Genomic DNA, 19,911 nt, shown 5'->3' on the forward strand with positions numbered 1-19,911 from the left:
CCCTCTAGCCTAGGTGACAGAGCAAGACCTTGTCTCAAAAAAGAAAACAAAAAACAAAAAAACAAAGTTCCCATTGTTCCACATCCTCACCAGCATCTGGAGTTGTCAGAGTTTTGGAGTTTGGCCATTTTAATAGGTGTGTCTCATTTTTGTTTACATTAACCATTTATAAGAAATTTTGGGATTTAAGAGCTGGAAAAAGATCTTGGCTTTGACCTCCTTTCCTCTCCTCCCTACCTCTGCTGTCCAACACATACATTTCATAAATGAAAAACAGAGGTGGAGAGAGCTAGCTGGTGGCAGGACAGAAGTCAGAGCTCTAATTGCTGCTGTAATATTCATTCAACACATAGTAATTGCCCTTATCGTCTCATTTGGAAACTATACTTAGTTTAATTATACTTAGTAGTGAGGAGTCCAAGAGACACAGTTGATCAAGCTAAAGAGCCAAGTCTTCCGTGCTCGTACATAATGACCATGTTCTCTCTAGGGGCCTTACTACGCTTCCTACATTAACAGTGAATGAATATGGTCTTCCAGTGGGGGCAGAGGGACTGGTCCCCTACAGAATCAAGAGCTCTGAATGGAAGGTTTGGAGTTTTAGCTGCAATCCAGCTAAATTATATCAAAATTATCAAATCCAGCTAAATATATCAAAATTATCAGATGCCCCTGTTTTTTTAGACAGGGTAACTATAATTTGTCTTTAGTTATTGAGGGATTTCTCCTTTCTGGGGAAGTTAATCATCTTTATCTCAGGTTTTTCTGAACATGTGGGTGTCCCAAGACTTTTCTGAGTTTACCTGACATGTTCACCATTTCTTGATGTTGACACTGGGGGGAGCTGGTGTAGAAGGCCTAAGAGTACAAATAACCTTGTGGAGTGTTTTTATTATTAATCTCTTAGAAATCTAAGCCTGAGGGTTTTACCTTGCACACTAAGAACATTCTGAAACTGCCATTCCTCGCTGGCATCATTTGCACACATCGACTCTATCCAGAACCATACCCCAGCAAGAACAGAGGGCATGTGTTTGCTGGTTTCTTTCCTCTGTCTACCACTTCCTAAACTCTATTTTAACAGGGTTGATGGAGGTGAATATTCTGTAGTCTAACAAATTTGGAAAATGCAGACTGGACAGGACTTGTGCATGTTAGCATTGCCCACTCCCACATTCATGAGCACCTTGCTCTGAGGCTACCGAGCCCTGGCACCTGCTGTTGCCCCTCCCAGGCACACCCTTCCCTTCTTAGCCCTCTTACCTCCTACTTGTCCTTTGAGCTCAGCTTGAGTCTCCTCAGGACTCTGAATATACCAGATACCCCATGGAATGAGACAGAGGCATATATAATGACATTTAGGACAGCCAAACAGGCCTTTGTCATAATTTTAATTGTATGTGTCCTTTCTTTATCTTTGCATCCCTAGCTCCTAACCCTATGCTGGGCACACAGTAGGTTCTCCAAGGTCTGGGAGGCAGCACAGGGCTGCTGTGAAAGAGCACAAGCTTTGGAATCAGATGGACTTCCATGTTCAATTCCTGAGTCGGTTACTTAACCATAATTTCTTGCTTAATCTGAGCCTCCATTTCCACATTTATCAAATGGAAATAAAAGATCACCCTTAGAAGTAAGTGCAAAACATTAAATTTAAAATGTATGAAGAAAGTGCTTAGCCCAATACACACCTGATGCTAATAAATGGTAGCTATTACTTGATGCAAGCCTAATGAGGATTACAGTGGCACAGTTTTTTTCCCAGGCACTTATTACCCCATTACATTTAGGAGACAGACAGGGGAGGCTCTTACCAGCTTTGGTAATGAGACACGCATCAAAATCAGATGAACAATTGACGGCTGTTTTGCAGTCAGCAGTTGGGTTAGGACAGTTGTAGCACTGCAGGCTATGACCTAGAATCAGGAAGAAAATCAGGATCTCTTAAAGCAGCACTGACTTGTCCCCTGGCAGCCCACCATCTCCATTAATATGGGCCCAAAGTCAGCAACTTGTGGTATACTTCCACTCCCGCACAAATGTATAGCAGTTATATCTTTCCAAATTCAAACTACAGTTCCAGCAACATTTTTTGGACCCTGATGCAAGCACAAAGGAAACATCCACATTTGAAAATCCATCTAACTGTGCAATTGAGAAGCTTCCTCCTAACCTGCAACTGGAAGGAGATTAGTCTGCAATGTAATGATGTGTTAAGAAGAAATTACCGAGAAACAAACAGAATTCTGTAAGTGTCTTCCAAGCGATGAATATGCCCAATTAAATCACATCCTCGTGGGCTGATGATCAGTGTCTGGCAATACCTATCTGCATGAAAATACATTTTCAAAATGAAATATGTAAAATGTCATCACAGATTAGTATTAATAGATGAACATCACAATTGATTTGATGCGAGGGAACACTAATTTTGAACCCCAATTAAGCAAATGGTTATCCCCCTAAAAAGAATTCTATTCCCCTCATTAGTAGATGTGTATTATTATGCTGGACTCAATAATTATGTTGTGAATTTTGTCAATAAAAAAATCTGTGGAAATTTTGTTTCTTCTCTTATTATTGAGGTAAGTCTCACAATACCCTTGATTTTGCCTCTTGGCCTGCAAAGCTTAAAATATTTACTATCTGGGCCAGGCGCAGTGGCTCACGCCTGTAATCCCAGCACTTAGGGAAGCCGAGGAGGGTGGATCACCTGAGGTCAGGAGTTTAGACACCAGCCTGGCCAACATAGCGAAACCCCATCTCTACTAAAAATACAAAAATTAGCCAGGCATGGTGGTGCACACCTATAATCCCAGCTACTTGGGAGGCTGAGGCAGGAGAATCGCTTGAACCCAGGAGGCAGAGGTTGCAGTGAGCCAAGATTGTACCACTGCACTCCAGCTTGGGTGACAGAGCGAAACTGTTTAAAAAAAAAAATTGCTATCTGGTCCTGTACAGAAAAAATTTGATAACCTCTGGGATAGGGTATCGTTACTGAACTACCCCCTTCTAAGGGACTGACCAAATGCCAGGAGTACACACTGTCAAAGACAAGACAACAGCTGTGCACTTAAACCCATGGGCATAGGACAGCTGGGTACCAGCAGACACAACGTGAGGGTCATCTTACATCAGAAGCAAATTGCCTCCAGTTCCCTAGTTTGAAAAACAATTATTGCTCCCAGTCAATTCTTAGGACTCATCCTTGCTAGCTGTCAGTTTTTGCTGGGTTATTTTTCCTTCTCCATTTTTGTAACAACAGTGACAAGAAAAAGATGAGTTACAGTCCACACGTGTGATGGGGAGAGAATGAGGAAGCAAGAGTTGGAAGGAAATCTTCCTGGTTTGTATGGATACCCCCATTTCCATCATCAGAGATAAACTATCTTCATGCCATATGACTTCTACCATGTAATCAGTATTTGGCAGTACCTACCTCTGTGAAAAGACATTTTCAAAGATGAAACATGTAAAATCTCACAAAAGAATGTCATGGTTAAACCAAGTGTGGGTTTTAGAGCCCAACAGCTGACTTCTAGTTCTAAGGCTGAAGGCTAGGTTTATCACCATGGAAATAGATTTTTCAGTGGAAAGTCCAGTGGAAGGAAGGTGGGTCCTCACTTTCCAAGCACAGACAGGAACCCAGTTCTCTAGAGCATCTGAAATGGCCATGCCTGCCCTCACAGGTGTGAAATCCTACCCAATAGAGGATCCTCTGACTTGTGAAGGTTCCGGCTTAATGCCTTGAAATATTAGTTTTAAAAAACAACAACAACAACAAACTAGGCCAGGTGTGGTGGCTCACACCTATAATCCCAGCACTTTGGGAGGCCGAGGTGGGTGGATCACTTGTAGCCAGGAGTTTGAGACCACCCTGGCCAACACGGTGAAACCTCGCCTCTACAAAATATACAAAGATTAGCTGGGCATGGTGGTACATGCCTGTAATCCCAGCTATTCAGGAGGCTAAGGCATGAGAATCATTTGAGCTTGGGAGGTGGAGGGTACAGTGAGCCAAGCTTGCACCACTGCACTCCAGCCTGGGAGACAGAGCGAGGCCATGTCTAAAAAATAAATAAAATAAAATAAAATAAAAACCAACCTCCTCCTTCCCCACTTTTTTGCAGATGACAAGACAGATGTCTGGAGAGGTGATGTGACTCACACAAGGACACCTGGCTACAAAGCAGCAGAGCTGGTGGCAGCCCTGGGGCCTGTGGGCAGGGCCCCATCCACCAAGCTTTGTTTGTTCTCCCCCACTGTCAGCCTGTGGCTGTCATGCCCGTGTGAGAGGGAAGCCACAAGGAGAAGGCGCAAAGATGCAAATTTTCTTTGGTCCCTTCCTTGTGCCAGACATGTATTCACACGCATGAAATGAAAAGAGTCTAAGATGAAGGGTGTTGTTCTTGAGACTGGCCATGTTTGAGGGCCATTTTAAAAGGTTACCTGTAGACATGGATTTTTGTGCTGGCTAGATCCCGGGCTCATTTGGCCTCTTAAGAAACCTTTAGAAGGAAAGGCTAAAACCCATGGTTGGAACGTCTGTGGGCAAAAATATTCATGGCAAACATGTTCATTCAGTGTTCAAATATATGTGCATCGATGTGCTAAGCTCTTCATAGGATTGTTAAGAGAACTAGGCTCAATTATCTTCATCCCCACCTTGCAAGAGAAAACTAAGACTAAGATGTTAACTAAATTGTTCAAAGCCACACAGCTACTAAGTGACCGAGCTGAGCTCAAACTCAGGCTGTCAGTTCTAAAATCCAAGCTTGGTTAACCATGATGTTCTTCTAATTGACCTGAATGGGAAGAGAAGGAAACTCTAGATTATGGTGGAAACTGAGGTCAAAAACAAGCAACAGGGCCAGGTGCAATGGCTCACGCCTGTAATCCCAACACTTTGGCAGACTGAGGTAGGTGGATCATTTGAGGTCAGGAATCCCAGACCAGCCTGGCCAACATGGTGAAAGCCCGCCTCTACTAAAAATACAAAAATTAAAAAGTAAATAAAAAAAAAATACAAAAATTAGCCAGGCATAGTGGCATGCTCCTGTAATCCTAGCTACTCAGAAGACTGAGGCAGGAGAATCGCTGGAACCTGGGACACGGAGGTTGCAGTGAGCCGAGATCGCGCCACTGCGCTCCAGCCTGGGCGACAGAGTGAGACTCCATCCCCCTGAAAAAAACAAACAAAAAAAACAAGCAATAGGTCAGTGGACAATGGTTTGATATTTTAGCCACTAAGCCAGGGTAGACGAGATTTCCCCTGGGCCATAAGAGGCAGAGCTCAGAGGAAAGTTCCCCTGCAGGGTCCTGAGACCCCTTTGGGCAGCAGCAAAGAAGGCCTCTCATCTGTGGGCATGTGAGCTTCACATCTCAATTCTCTGAGAAAGGGCTGAAGTGCACCCCAAGACTTGTCACAGAGGAGCTGATGGTCCCAAGCTTGCTCCATAAACAAATGCAGACTGCTGGAAGTAGGATGTCACTGGGCTATTAAAATTCTAGAAAATATTCCAACTTAAGCAGCAGAGACAGAAAAAAAGAAGGAACCAAGAAAAATGAATAAAAAAAATTATAGAAAAAATATAGTGTTATAACACAGGTGAACCACATTACAGTGCACCCTGGCTAGAATCATGGAAGGTGGGGAAGAAGGGGTGCCATGACTTCTCTTTCTGCTCAGAAAGGGAGAACATATTAAAGTGTGTCCTGGCGCAAGTTACTACTTTGCCTTCATTTCCTCAGCTGTAATATGGGAGGTAACAGTACCGACCTCCCGGGATGGCTGGACGGATTTAAATGAGACAGGCTCTGGCATAGTCCCCAGTAAACAATAAACAGTCAATATATGGTTGCTGTTAATATTCTAAGACATGCTACAGTGGTGTGGAAATCTTTTTTTAAATTGCTCATTGTATTGCCACTTTCTTTTCTGCTCCCCCCACCAACCATATTTATAAAAAACAAAAAACCAGCAGTGGCCAAGATATTATACCAACATGACACAGGCAGACAACCACATTTGATCTTTACAATGAAGCATGTGTGTTTCCACTGTTATAGAAGTTGACTCAGAAGCACACAATTTCCTCCAGCAACCAGGGGAGGGGTGGCTGAGGAGAGGGGGTGGCCCAGTGACAGATGGCCTGGAGCAGGAGGGAAGAGCAGGGACTCTGTTGCCAGACTATGTGTTCACATTCCCGTGTACCACTTCTGTGTGTTATTTGACAAGTTATTAATTTTGGGGAGGCCTCAATCTTGTTGCTTGTAAAACAAGGATAAAAATACCACCAACTCCATCAGGTTGGCATGAGGATTAAATAAGCAAATACACGTAAAATGCTTAGAGTAGTGACTGGCACATAAATGCTTCAGGGTTAGTTAGCTGCTGCTGCTGTCACTATGACCATCATCATCATTAAAACATAGGAGGAACCTCAGAGCAGAAGGACTGAGCTCAGATGGCTCTAAGCAGAGTGGACCCCAAAGGGACTTGCACAGCACTCTAAGAATGGTATCCATTGGTGTCCCCAAGCAGCTTATGGTGACAGGAGTGAAACTTCAGCCGCCGAGTGTTGACCCACCCCTGCCAAAAGCCACGCTGTAACTCAGGACGGGCTGTAACTCAGGAAGATGCCCCACTGAGGACAAGGTCATAACATAGGAAGGAGCTGTCATACAACCCCAGACCTGTAACACTGGAAGGCAAAAGAACCAAAGCCAGGCCTGGAGGAGCAGCTGGGGCTGAAACTGAGGCTTAAGAAGGGAGTTCATGGCCAAGGCAGCCTAGATCCATGTCCTGAGACTGGAGCACTCACCTGAATGGCAGAAGACAGCCAGGACGAGCAGCAGCCCGAACAGGACAGACCCTCCTTGGATTCCCATTGTGATTGTCCACAGAACCTGGAAGGAAGGGACAGGAAGGAATGTCAGGAACCAACAAATGACTGCTGGTTGTCTCAAAAACCAAGGGCTGGAAGGCCAAGGAGGCTTCTGAGAGGAACATTTACAGGGGGAGTCAAGGCACACTGAATTCCTGGGCCATGCCCCAGCTCTGACCCACAGCACCATATGCCCTTGAGTAGGCTCAGTCCCTATAAGCCCCAGTGTGTACTACCACACTGTGGGAATAACACTATCTTCCCCATCAGGGTCAGTGAGTCAAATGACAATATGAGCAAATTGACTCATATAGCCACTGTGGTTCCCACTCTACTGGCCCCACCCCAAGCTGCTGGCTGAAAAGAGTGGGCCACTTCTCGGAGCCACAGCACTAAGTGAATCAGACCAAAGGGGTGACTCTGGAAGGCACCAGCATGCATTCAGCAGTGGAACAGGGAGCAATGGCTTAGCATACCTGGAAGCTCTGGCTCCTCACTGTAAGAAGTATAATGGGGACACTTGCTTGCTCTCTTTGGGGACATGAAGAGAGGTATTGAGCAATTTTGTAAGTTTCCATTACGTGAATGCCTAGATATGTAGTGATAGCATCAGGTGAGAAGAAGGGAAGCCTGAAATGCCTCTAACCCTACTTTACCCAGTAAAGAAGCCAAAGCTTGGGGAGGTTTTGAACTTGCCTAAGTACAAAGCATCCATAGCAGAACTAAGAAATCTCCCAACTCCAACCCTATATCCCTGAACCCATCCTGAAATAAGGAGGTGGCAGTGCCTGTAAACCAGGGTACTCCATATTCTATTCTCCAGAGCCCCACAGGCCCGGACAGACAGATGAGTTCTTGGAAGGGTGAGTCATCTACCCTCCCTAAGTCAGAAATGCAGAGTTCCCTGGGGAACTGACAATCCTGACAATCATTCCTGTCCCTTCCTTCCAAGTTCTGTGGAATCACCACACATCTTGAAGGTCATCTGCTACTTAGGAATTTGCTGACGCAGGCCAGTGGAGGACTGAGAAGTTCCAGGAAAAGGGCAGGGTCTGACATTGTCCAAAAAAGAAAACAATCAGTGAGTCAAGCCTGGAGATGGGGGTGGTGGAGATGAGAAAGAGGTGGTTTTATGATATGTGAGGAACCAGGAAGAAAGACAATTGTCATCTGGCCTTTCCTTACAAATTGAGGGCTCCCCACCACCCGCTGGGCTCTGAAACCTACAGCCTGCTACGGGACACCATCCCCCATGTGGACCTTCCCAGGAGACCTGGGCTCCAGCACATGCCAGCGGCTTGCTTGGTTCCCCATTTTCAGCGGTTTCTGAGTAGAAAGGGTGATTTATAGACTCAGGTTAGACAGGGCTCCAGTATACAAGGAACTGCTACAAGTGAGCAGTGAGAGGAAGGTATTGGTCTGAGGTCCCCGAACAGAGAGCTCCAGACACTTCCTAAAAGTTAAGCGTAGCATGATCGGAGCCTGGGTATTATAGTGAGACCCTGTCTCTACAAAAATAAAAACATTAAAAAAAATTAGACTGGTGTGGTGGCACATAACTGTAGTCCCAGTTACTTGGGAGGCTGAGGTGGGAGGATCGCTTGAGCCCAGGAGGTAAAGGCTACAGTGAGCTGTGACTGTGCCGCTGCACTCCAGCCTGGGTGACACAGCAAGACCCTCTCTCCAAACAAACAAACAAAAACCCAATGTAGCTACAATGTCAGGCATCCCCATGGAAGGAGGAAGGAAGGAATCTCCTGACTCGGGTTAGGCACTGGAAAGGTGTCAGGCTAGCAGGAGCTGCCGGTTCAGGACACTTCCCTTGGAATGGTCCTTGACATAAATCACACTGCCACAACACACAGGGTCCCTGATGGGGAGCTGTTCTTTGAAGTACCTTAGAAAGAAGTGGCCTGCTAAGAAAGCAGGAAGAACAAAATGAAAGTGTTCATAGCACAGGCATTCCAGTCCAATCTGGAGGCCTCTGAACAAGGCCAGATAGTTCTGGCTCTGTCACCTCTTTGCTATGTGTTAACCTCTGATCACGCTTTGGCTAGTAAGCATGGAGATAGTTACGTGTACTGCATAGCACAATGCCTGGCCAAAGATGGCACTCAAAAAGCTGTGGCCACTGTTAGTGCTACTCAGGAGTAATGAGGTTACTTGAGGAAGAAATTGCGTGGGGAGGGAGTGTTGGGGGGTGAACGGTGGGAAGGCAGACAGAGGGTGATGTGAGGTGAGGAAGCCAGAGAAACACCCTGGGTTGAATGAGCAGGGGAGACCTCAGGCATCAAACCTAAGGAAGCCCTAAGTTTTCTGGGATGGTTGGGGAGTGTCAAGTCTTAGCCTAAGTTCCACATGACTGGCTGGTTGTTGCTATAGCTGATCCCATGACATGCTGCAGGGGAAGCCAAGACAGCAGAGAAAGGAAGTAGCTATGTGTAGATGCCAAGGTCGGGCTGTTCGATCAAAATAAGACCAGGCCTTTATGAACCACTGCCAAAATATGAATTTCCAAGAGCAAAACGTTCATATGGAGTGTGTGTATGTGTATGGGGGGCAGAGGAGGGCGGGAGGCAGAAAAAGAAACAGCTGATTGTTTTAAGGCTATTTTATAAATGCCCTACAATGTAGATGGTAACTAACACTAAGCAAGATCATTTATGGCTTTTTATTTTTCTTCCTGATCCTTTACTTTTTGCCATCCTTTCCCCAAATATTCTATAATTAACCAAGTATTACTTTTACAATCAGAAACATCAGGAAAATTCACACATGACAATGTTCCTTTTCTAGTAGTCATAGATCATCTATCTTTTGGTAAAACTACTCCCTAGACTAAAACACCCTCCATTTTAAGGAAAAAAAAAAAAAAGAAGATGCCCATAAGTTAAGTGTAGATAAGATGGTAAATGAACCAAAAGTGTTGCCATTCCACCCAAACCAAGCACTTAAATGCAAGATACACTCAGAAAGCATCAACACTCAACTCCTTTCCAAACATTTCAGGATTCATTAATAACGGTGGGTTTGTCCCTAACGACTGTTCTAATAATACTGCTATTGTTCTGAATGATTTTTAATCATTCTAAAGAATGCACAACTGAAAAATCCCACAAAGAAGATATGTAGCAACAAGTCTTCCCCCATGATGAAGGAACGGCAGGCTTTCCTGGGTGGTGCGTAAGTTGACTCTAAAGTCATTTCCGTAATGGGAGCTCCAAGTAGGCCTTTCATCACAGGAATAAGAAATAGTCAAGGGCATACAAACATTCTTTAAAATAGCAAAAATTTAGTGATACACACATCCAACAATAAGGAAATGAGTATACTATGGTACACTTCCATGGTGGGGAACTGCATAGCCAGGAAAAGTAATGGGCGTGGAAGGCTACTCACGATGAATTAAGATCTGCCAAGCAAATGGAAAGCAAAAAAAGCAGGGGTTGCAATCCTAGTCTCTGATAAAAGACTTTAAACCAACAAAGATCAAAAGAGATAAAGAAGGGCATTACATAATGGTAAGGAGATCAATGCAACAAGAAGAGCTAACTATCCTAAATATATATGCACCCAACACAGGAGCACCTAGACGCATAAAGCAAGTTCTTAGAGACCTACAAAGAGACTTAGATTTCCACACAATAATAGTGGGAGACTTTAACACCCCACTGTCAATATTAGACAGATCAAAAGACAGGAAATTAACAAGGATATCCAGGACTTGAACTCAGCTCTGGACCAAGTGGACCTAACAGACATCTACAGAACTCTCCATCCCAAATCAACAGAATATACATTCTTCTTAGCACCGCATGGTAATTATTCTAAAATTGACCACATAATTGGAAGTAAAACACTCCTCAGCAAATGTAAAAGAACAGAAATCACAACAAACTGTCTCTCAGAACACAGTGCAATCAAATTAGAACTCAGGATTAAGAAACCCACTCAAAACCGCACAACTCCATGGAAACTGAACAACCTGCTCCTGAATTACTGGGTAAATAACGAAATGAAGGCAGACATAAAGATGTTCTTTGAAACCAATGAGAACAAAGACACGACGTACCAGAATCTCTGGGACACATTTAAAGCAGTGTTTAGAGGGAAATTTATAGCACTAAATGCCCACAAGAGAAAGCAGGAAAGATCTAAAATTGACACCCTAACATCACAATTAAAAGAACTAGAGAAGCAAGAGCAAACGAATTCAAAAGCTAACAGACGACAAGAAATAACTAAGATCAGAGCAGATGTGAAGGAGATAGAGACACAAAAAACCCTTCAAAAAATCAATGAATCCAGGAGCTGGTTTTTTGAAAAGATCAACAGAATAGACTGTTAACCAGACTAATAAAGAAGGAAAGAGAGAAGAATCAAATAGACGCAATAAAAAATGATAAAGGGGATATCACTACCAATCCCACAGAAATACAAACTACCATCAGAGAATACTGTAAACACTTCTATGCAAATAAACTAGAAAATCTAGAAGAAATGGATAAATTCCTGGCCACATACACCCTCCCAAGACTAAACCAGGAAGAAGTCGAATCTCTGAACAGACCAATAACAGGTTCTGAAATTAAGGCAATAATTAATAGCCTACCAACCAAAAAAAGTCCAGGACCAGATGGATTAATAGCTGAATTCTACCAGAGGTACAAAGAGGAGCTGGTACCATTCCTTCTGAAACTATTCCAATCAATAGAAAAAGAGGGAATCCTCCCTAACTCATTTTATGAGGCCAGCATCATCTTGACACCGAAACCTGGCAGAGACACAACAACAACAACAAAATTTTAGGCCAATATCCCTGATGAACATCTATGTGAAAATCCTCAATAAAATACTGGCAAACTGAATCCAGCAGCACATCAAAAAGCTCATTCACCACAATCAAGTCGGCTTCATCCCTGGGATGCAAGGCTGGTTCAACATATGCAAATCAATAAACATAATCCATCACATAAACAGAACCAACGACAAAAACCACATGGTTATCTCAATAGACACAGAAAAGGCCTTCGACAAAATTCAACAGCCCTTCATGCTAAAAACTCTCAATAAACTAGATATTGATGGAATGTATCTCAAAATAATAAGAGCTATTTATGACAAACCCACAGCCAATATCATACTGAATGGGCAAAAACTGGAAGCATTCCCCTTGAAAACTGGCACAAGACAAGGATGCCCTCTCTCACCACTCCTATTCAACACAGTATTGGAAGTTCTGGCCAGGGCAATTAGGCAACAGAAAGAAATAAAGGGTATTCAATTAGGAAAAAAGGAAGTCAAATTGTCTGTTTGCAGATGACATGATTGTGTATTTAGAAAATCCCATCGTCTCAGCACAAAATCTCCTTCAGCTGATAAGCAACTTCAGCAAAGTCTCAGGATACAAAATCAGTGTGCAAAAATCACAAGCATTCCTATACACCAATAACAGACAAACAGAGAGCCAAATCATGAGTGAACTCCCATTCACAATTGCTATAAAAAGAATAAAATACCTAGGAATCTAACTCACAAGGGATGTGAAGGACCTCTTCAGGGAGAACTACAAACCACTGCTCAAGGAAATAAAAGAGGACATAAACAAATGGAAGAAGATTCCATGTTCATGGATAGGAAGAATCAATATCATGAAAATGGCCACACTGCCCAAAGTAGTTTATAGATTCAATGCTATTCCCATCAAGCTACCACTGACTTTCTTCACAGAATTGGAAAAAACTACTTTAAAGTTCATATGGAACCAAAAAAGAGCCCGCATAGCCAAGACAATCCTAAGCCAAAAGAACAAAGCTGGAGGCATCACGCTACCTGACTTCAAACTATACTACAAGGCTACAGTAACCAAAACAGCATGGTACTGGTACCAAAACAGATATATAGACCAATGGAACAGAACAAAGGCCTCAGAAATAACACCACACATCTGCAACCATCTGATCTTTGACAAACCTGACAAAAACAAGCTACAGGGAAAGGATTCCCTATTTAATAAATGGTTCTGAGAAAACTGGCTAGCCATATGCAGAAAGCTGAAACTGGATCCTTTCCTTACACCTTACACAAAAGTTAACTTAAGATGGATTAAAGACTTAAATGTAAGACCTAAAACCATAAAAACCCTAGAAGAAAACCTAGGCAATACCATTCAGGACATAGGCATGGACAAAGACTTCATGACTAAAACACCAAAAGCAATGGCAACAAAAGCCAAAATAGACAAATGGGATCTAATTAAACTAAAGAGCTTCTGCACAGCAAAAGAAACTGTCAGCAGAGTGAAAAGGCAACCTAAAGAATGGGAGAAAATGTTTGCAATCTATCCATCTGACAAAGGGCTAATATCCAGAATCTACAAATAAACAAATTTACAAGAAAAAACAAACAACTCCATCAAAAAGTGGGTGAAGGATATAAACAGACACTTCTCAAAAGAAGACATTTATGCAGCCAACAAACTTATGAAAAAATGCTCACCATCACTGGTCATTAGAGAAATGCAAATCAAAACCACAATGAGATACCATCTCACGCCAGTTAGAATGGCGATCATTAAAAAGTCAGGAAACAACAGATGCTGGAGAGGATGTGGAGAAACAGGAATGCTTTTACACTGTTGGTGGGAGTGTAAATTAGTTCAACCATTGTGGAAGACGGTATGGTGACTCCTCAAGGATCTAGAACATTTGACCCAGCAATCCCATTACTGGGTATATATCCAAAGGATTATAAATCATTCTACTATAAAGACACATGCACACGTATGTTTATTGCGGCACTGTTCACAATAGCAAATTCTTGGAACCAACCCAAATGCCCATCAATGATAGACTGGATAAAGAAAATGTGGCACATATACACCATGGAATACTATGAGTTATAGTTCTTTGCAGGAAAAAGGATGAGTTCATGTCCTTTGCAGGGACATGGATGAAACTGGAAACCATCATTCTCAGCAAAGTAACACAAGAAGAGAAAACCAAACACCACATGTTCTCACTTGTCAGTGGGAGTTAAACAATGAGAACACATGGACACAGGGAGGGGAACATCAGACACCGGGGCCTGTCGGGAGTTGGGGGGTGGGGGAGGGATAGCATTAGGAGAAATACCTAATGTAAACGACAAGTTGATGGGTGCAGCACACCAACATGGCACATGTATACCTATGTAACAAACCTGCACGTTGTGCACATGTACCCCAGAACGTAAAGTATAATTTTTAAAAAAGAGCTTAAACTCCATATCTCCGAGAAAAAAAAAATACAGGCACTTCTTATCAAGTTCCTGAAAATATTTTAGATAGCAAATGTTCTGGGTATTTGGGTAGAAAATGTAATGAGTCTATTTCCACTATTTTAAGTAGGAAAACGTGTTACTGTCCATCCAAAACCCCAACCGGCCCCCCAAATATCAATTAAATATATATATACACCCACACACATTTGACCCTTGAATAACACAGGTTTGAACTGCAGGGGTCCATTTATATGCAATTTTTTTTCTGAAAATATATTGGAAAATATTTTGGAGATTTGCAATTGAAAAAACTTTAGATAAACTGCATAGCCTAGAAATATTTTTTAAAATTAAGAAAAATTTAGGTATGTCATGAATGTATAAAATGTATATAGATACTAGTCTATTTTATCACTACCCAAAAACATACACAAATCTATTATAAAGTTAAAATGTGTCAGCCAGGCATGGTGGATCTTGCCTGTAATTTCAGCACTTTGAGGGGCCGAGGTGGGTGGATTGCTTGAGCCAAGAGTTTGAGACGAGACTGGCAAAACCCCATCTCTACAAAAAAAAAAATAGCCAGGTGTGGTGGCGTGTGCCTGTAGTTCCAACTACTCAGGAGGCTGAGGTGGAAGGATTGCTTGAGCCTGGGAGGTTGAGGCTGCAGTGGGCCGAGACACACCACTGCACTCCCACCTGGGCGACAGAGTAAGACCCTGTCTCAAAAAAATAGATTATTAAAACTTACACACACAAACACAGACCAGACATGGCACCAAAGTAAAGAGAAATGTAAACAAATGTAAAGATGCAGTATTAAATCATACTGCATAAAATCAACTATAGTATATACTGTTAATAATGCTATAGCCACCTCCTGTTGCTATTGCAGTGAGCTCAAGTGTTGCAAGGATCTACTTATCAGCAGGGATATGATTAGTATCATGTGATGCTAATTATCTGTGAGCTGTTTGCCTCTTTAAGAAATTGCATATCACAGTAAAAGGTGATCTCTTGCAGTTCTTGAGTATTTTCTTTATCGTGTTAAGCGCAATAGTGTAAAATTTGAATGACACATGAGACCCTTACAGGGTGCCACAAGTGATGCTGGCCACGCTCCCAAGAAGCAGAAAAAAGTCATGATGTTACCAAAAAACAGTTGAACTACTTGATATGTACTACAGATTGAGGTCTGCAGTTGTGGCCGCCTGCCATTTCAGACAAGTAATTCATCTTGTAAACAGACGACATAAACTGATGGTATCAATAACTATAGTACAGAACTGTAATGGATTTTCTCTTCCTTATGATTTTCTAAGTAACATTTTCTTTTCTCTAGCTTACTTTATCATAAGAATACAGTAGGCAATATATACAACACACCAAATGTGTGTTAATCAACTGTTTATGTTATCGGTAAAGTTTCTGGTCAACAGTAGGCTATTAGTAATTAAGTTTTGGGGGAGTCAAAAGTTAAACTTGAATCTTCAACCGTGTAGGTGGTCAGTGTCCCTAACCCTGCATTGTTTTAGGGTCAAGTGTATATAAACATATATAATATATATTACATATATACGTAAAAACACATATACACATACATTATATTATATATACACACACAAATACACATATATATGCACATATATATATGCAATCCAAAGAAATTGAACATAAAACATTTAACACATCAAATAATTATTTAATAACATTTAAGGAATTCACTCATCAGTATACTTACTACTGTGAAGTAGGTCTCAACTCCTACACCAACTGGTGCTAAAGACTAGGACAAAAATAAAAGAGGGTCATAACAGTGGTTCTCAAACTTTAGGGAGCATCAGAATCACCTGGAAGGCTCTTAAGTAGATGATTAGACTCCAGCCCTAGAGGTTTTAATTCAGGTGGGCTAGTGTACAAGAATGTGCATTTTGAGCCTGCACTCAGGTGCTGCGTTTCTGCTGGTTCAGGGATCACACTAAGAACCACTGGATTAGAGGGTGACCTGCCATAAGGGCCAGGTTACTTTAGATTGGGTTGGAAATGTTTCTTCCAACAGGGTTATAAAAGAAGCTGTCAGTTCTTAAATATTTAGGAGCCGCTTCTACTTTTAAGGGCCCATATGATTATAACATTGAATGCAAGCCATTAGGCAAGACCTTGTGATATGGTTTGGTTGTGTTCCCACCCAAATCTCATTTTGAATTGTAACTCCCATAATTCCCACGTGTTGTGGGAGGGACCTGGTGGGAGATAATTGAATCACTGGGGACGGTTTCCCCCATACTGTTCTTGCGGTAGTGAATAAGTCACACAAGAGCTGATGGTTTTATAAGGGGTTTCCCCTTTCACTTGGCTCTCATATTTCTGTCTTGTCTGCTGCCAGTAAGACGTGCCTTTCACCCTCTGCCATGATTGTGAGGCATCCCTAGCCACGTGGAACTGTGAGTCCATTAAACCTCTATTTCTTTACAAATTACCCAGTCTTCGGTATGTCTTTATCAGCAGCATGAAAATGGACTAATACACCTCCAAAATCTCATGTTGAATTTTAATCCCCAGTGTCGGAGGAGGGACCTGGTGGGAGGTGACTGGATTATGGGGTGGTTTCTAACAGTTTAGCACCATCCCCCTAGTGCTGTCTTGTGGCAGAGCTTAGGAAATCTGGTTGTTTGAAAGTGTGTAGCACTTCCCACTTTGCCGTCTTCCTCCTGCTCCCGCCAAGTAAGGCGTGCTTGCTTCCCCTTCTCCACCATGATTCTAAGTTTCCTAAGGCCTTCCCAGAAGCAGAAGCCTATACAGCCCAAAGAACTGTGAGCCAATTAAACCTCTTTTCTTTATAAATTACCCAGTCTCAGGTACTTCTTTATAGCAGTGTGAGAATGGACTAATACACCTTGTTCCTGTGTTAACTTCCATTGGTGAGCAAATATCAAGGGCCAGTTGCTAAGATATAAGATAGATGCTCTTGACATAGTAACTGGAGTTAATCCTCACAATAATACCATAAGGTAAACTGAACCTTTGCCTCCAATTACAGGGGGAGGAAACAAGATGGAGGAAGAGAACTAATTTATGCAACTAACTTATGTGGTAGGTAGAATAATGCCTCTCTTCCCCAAAAATGTCCGTATCCTAACTCCAGGAACCTGTGAAAACAGGCGACCTTGCATGGCAAGTGACTTTGTAGATGAGATTAAGGAGATTATTTTGGATTATTCAATGGGCCCAATGTAATCCCAGGGGTCATTGAAAGAGGAAGAAGGTAGCAGAGTCTGTCAAAGACACATGACCGACAACAGAAAAAGAGGCAAAAAATTTGAAGAATGAGATGAAGACACGAAGGGTTCCCTAAGCCAAGGCACACAGGCGGCCTTTAGAAGCTAAGAATGGTCCTCAACTGACACTCAGCAAAGAAACAGAACCTCAGTCCTCCAGTCACAAGGACTATATTCTACCAGGAACCTGAATAAGCACAGAAACAGACTCTCCCCTAGAGCCTCCAGAGCAGCACACAGCCCTGCCACCTTGATTAAAGCCCTGTGAGACCTGTGTCAGACTTCTGATTTACAGAATGGAAAGATTAATAAACTTGTGGCATTTGAAACAGCTAAATTTGTGGTGGTTTCAGCAGCAGTAGAAAATTATTATAAGGCCGAGTGTGGTGGCTCATGCCTATAATCCCAGCACTTTGGGAGGCTGAGGCAGGTGGATCACTTGAGGCCAGGAGTTCCAAACCAGCCTGGCCAACATGGTGAAACCCTGTCTCTACTAAAAAAAATACAAAAATTAGCCAGATGTGGTGGCACTCACCTGTAATCCCAGCTACTTCAGAGGCTGAGACACGAGAATCGCTTGCACCCAGGAGGTGGAGGTTGCAGTGAGCCAAGACTGTGCCACTGCACTCCAGCTTGGGCAACAGAGAGAGACTGTCTCAAAATTAAAAAAAAAAAAAATTATTAAAATTATTATAGCAACCTCTGAACTGGAAACTGGTAGAACAGCATTTAAACCCAGGTCTAAGCTCTGAGTGAACCATAGTTAAACTCTAGTGGGGAGACGGGAGACTTCTTAGAAATTCAGCTTCTGAAATACATTAGTTAAGCTGAGGTCACTAGAGAAGAGATTTGACATCAGTGGTGTTTCCACAAGATTCACAGTTGCCCATGAGTATGGTTACTCCTCCTAGGAGCCTGAGGCCTTACAGACTGAAGAATTTTAAGGCTAGAAGTGTCCTCAAAATAAAACCCAATGTTTTTATTTTATAGGAAATTAGTGGAGGCCCAGTGGGATGAAATTACCTGTCCCAAGGCAACATGTTAGTCGCAAAACCACCCTGGATGGATCTTGTTTCTATTCGCCAGGGGCTGGCAACTCACAAGATACCTAGTGTCAGCAATGTCAGAGAACTAGAGCTTTTGAACTCCAGGTCTGCGTGTCACCTTGGAGACATACACAATACCTGCTCTAGCCATGCCTGTTGAAGCGCCCAGACAAATATCCATCACTCAGTTCACGGAACAAATTACATCAGCAGGAAGAGACAAAGAGAAAACAACCATCATAACGGAAAAGGCTTTCCAATCCAGCCAAGGTTCTCATGCCAGGAATAACCACTCCAAAACTCTTTGTGTGATATATATATAAATTCTAGGGTACATGTGCAGGATGTGCAGATTTGTTTCATAGGTAAACGTGTACCATGGTGGTTTGCTGCACATATCAACCCATCACCTAGGTATTAAGCCCAGCATGCATTAGCTGTTTTTCCTAATGCTCTATCCCCACCCACCCCACCTGCCGACAGGCGCCAGTGTGTGTTGTTCCCCTCCCTGTGTCCAAGTGTTCTCATTGGTCAGCTCCCACTTATTAGGCCAGAACTCTTTGGACCAAACAAATCTGCAGCTTCCCCTACAACGGCCTTTCCTGCAGTTTGTTCCGGAATGCCAATCCCTAACTCTCCAAAGAGTCCTATCTCTGCACTCACGGCCCCTCCCGTGTTAAGTACACATGCAAAACCAAGGTTTAGTGAATATGTTTCCTAAGATATAGGACATAAGTAAAAAGAAGTCTTTGCCTTTAGAAAGCCTCAAGCACTTCTGGGCTTGGTAATGTCTGTGGCGGTTTGGCTGAGGTTCTTAAAGAGGTGGCCCAGAATTTTCCATGCTCTACTTTTCAAGAGCTTCTACCAGCAGCTGTCAAAGATGAATGCCATTAGGCACCCCACTCTCTCACCCTAAGATCCATTTTATTTAGGCTTTTATCTCCTAAGCCACTCAGCTAATGGGATGTTTTTCTTAGAGCTAAGTTCAGCAAACAGTTTCTAGTTTCCACTGTGAAAATACAGAGGCCACAAGTTTTAGGACTGTTTGGCTTGTAGGGGAGGCAGCCTCCCTTTCTGCCTCTCCTTCATAAACTGCCACGTAAATAGCCACATTTTGGCAAACGTTGCCATCTCCCTCAACATTCGGGGCTCTGTGCCTTCTTCAGGGAACTGGGAGTAAACCGCCAGGAGTGGAGAACTTGAACAACTGCTCAGGGATCGCAGGGTACCTGAAATAATCAGCAGCCGCCGCGTTTGTGCTGAGCGCTTTCCGTCAATCATCTCAACCACCCTGTGAAGTGAAGCCTATTGTTTTACCCATCAAGTGCTGTTAAATACTTCCAGAAATGACCAGTGAAGAGCCTGGGTATCACTAAACGGCCATAAAAGGCACACTGCCTAATGTTGGTTTTTTTGTTTGTTTGTTCTTTGTGGGGTTTGTTC

General features: G+C 42.8%; 1 protein-coding gene across 4 annotated transcripts in view; it reads right to left on the bottom strand.

Annotated features, from left to right (window-relative positions):
- The window catches only part of CD59 (CD59 molecule), a 31,248-nt gene that overhangs the window by 10,280 nt on the left and 1,057 nt on the right, over positions 1-19,911 (bottom strand). The window contains exons 2-5 of one of the 4 annotated variants that reach the window (XM_054661179.2): positions 17,958-18,073; positions 15,886-15,930; positions 6,822-6,906; positions 1,812-1,913 (exon numbers count right to left, since the gene is read on the bottom strand). In XM_054661179.2, coding sequence (XP_054517154.1) covers positions 1,812-1,913; positions 6,822-6,888 — 169 coding nt within the window. In that variant the 5' untranslated portion in view covers positions 6,889-6,906; positions 15,886-15,930; positions 17,958-18,073. 4 annotated transcript variants of the gene reach the window in all.

This window comes from Pan troglodytes, chromosome 9 (assembly GCF_028858775.2).
Source record: "Pan troglodytes isolate AG18354 chromosome 9, NHGRI_mPanTro3-v2.0_pri, whole genome shotgun sequence".
Taxonomy (NCBI): domain Eukaryota; kingdom Metazoa; phylum Chordata; class Mammalia; order Primates; family Hominidae; genus Pan; species Pan troglodytes.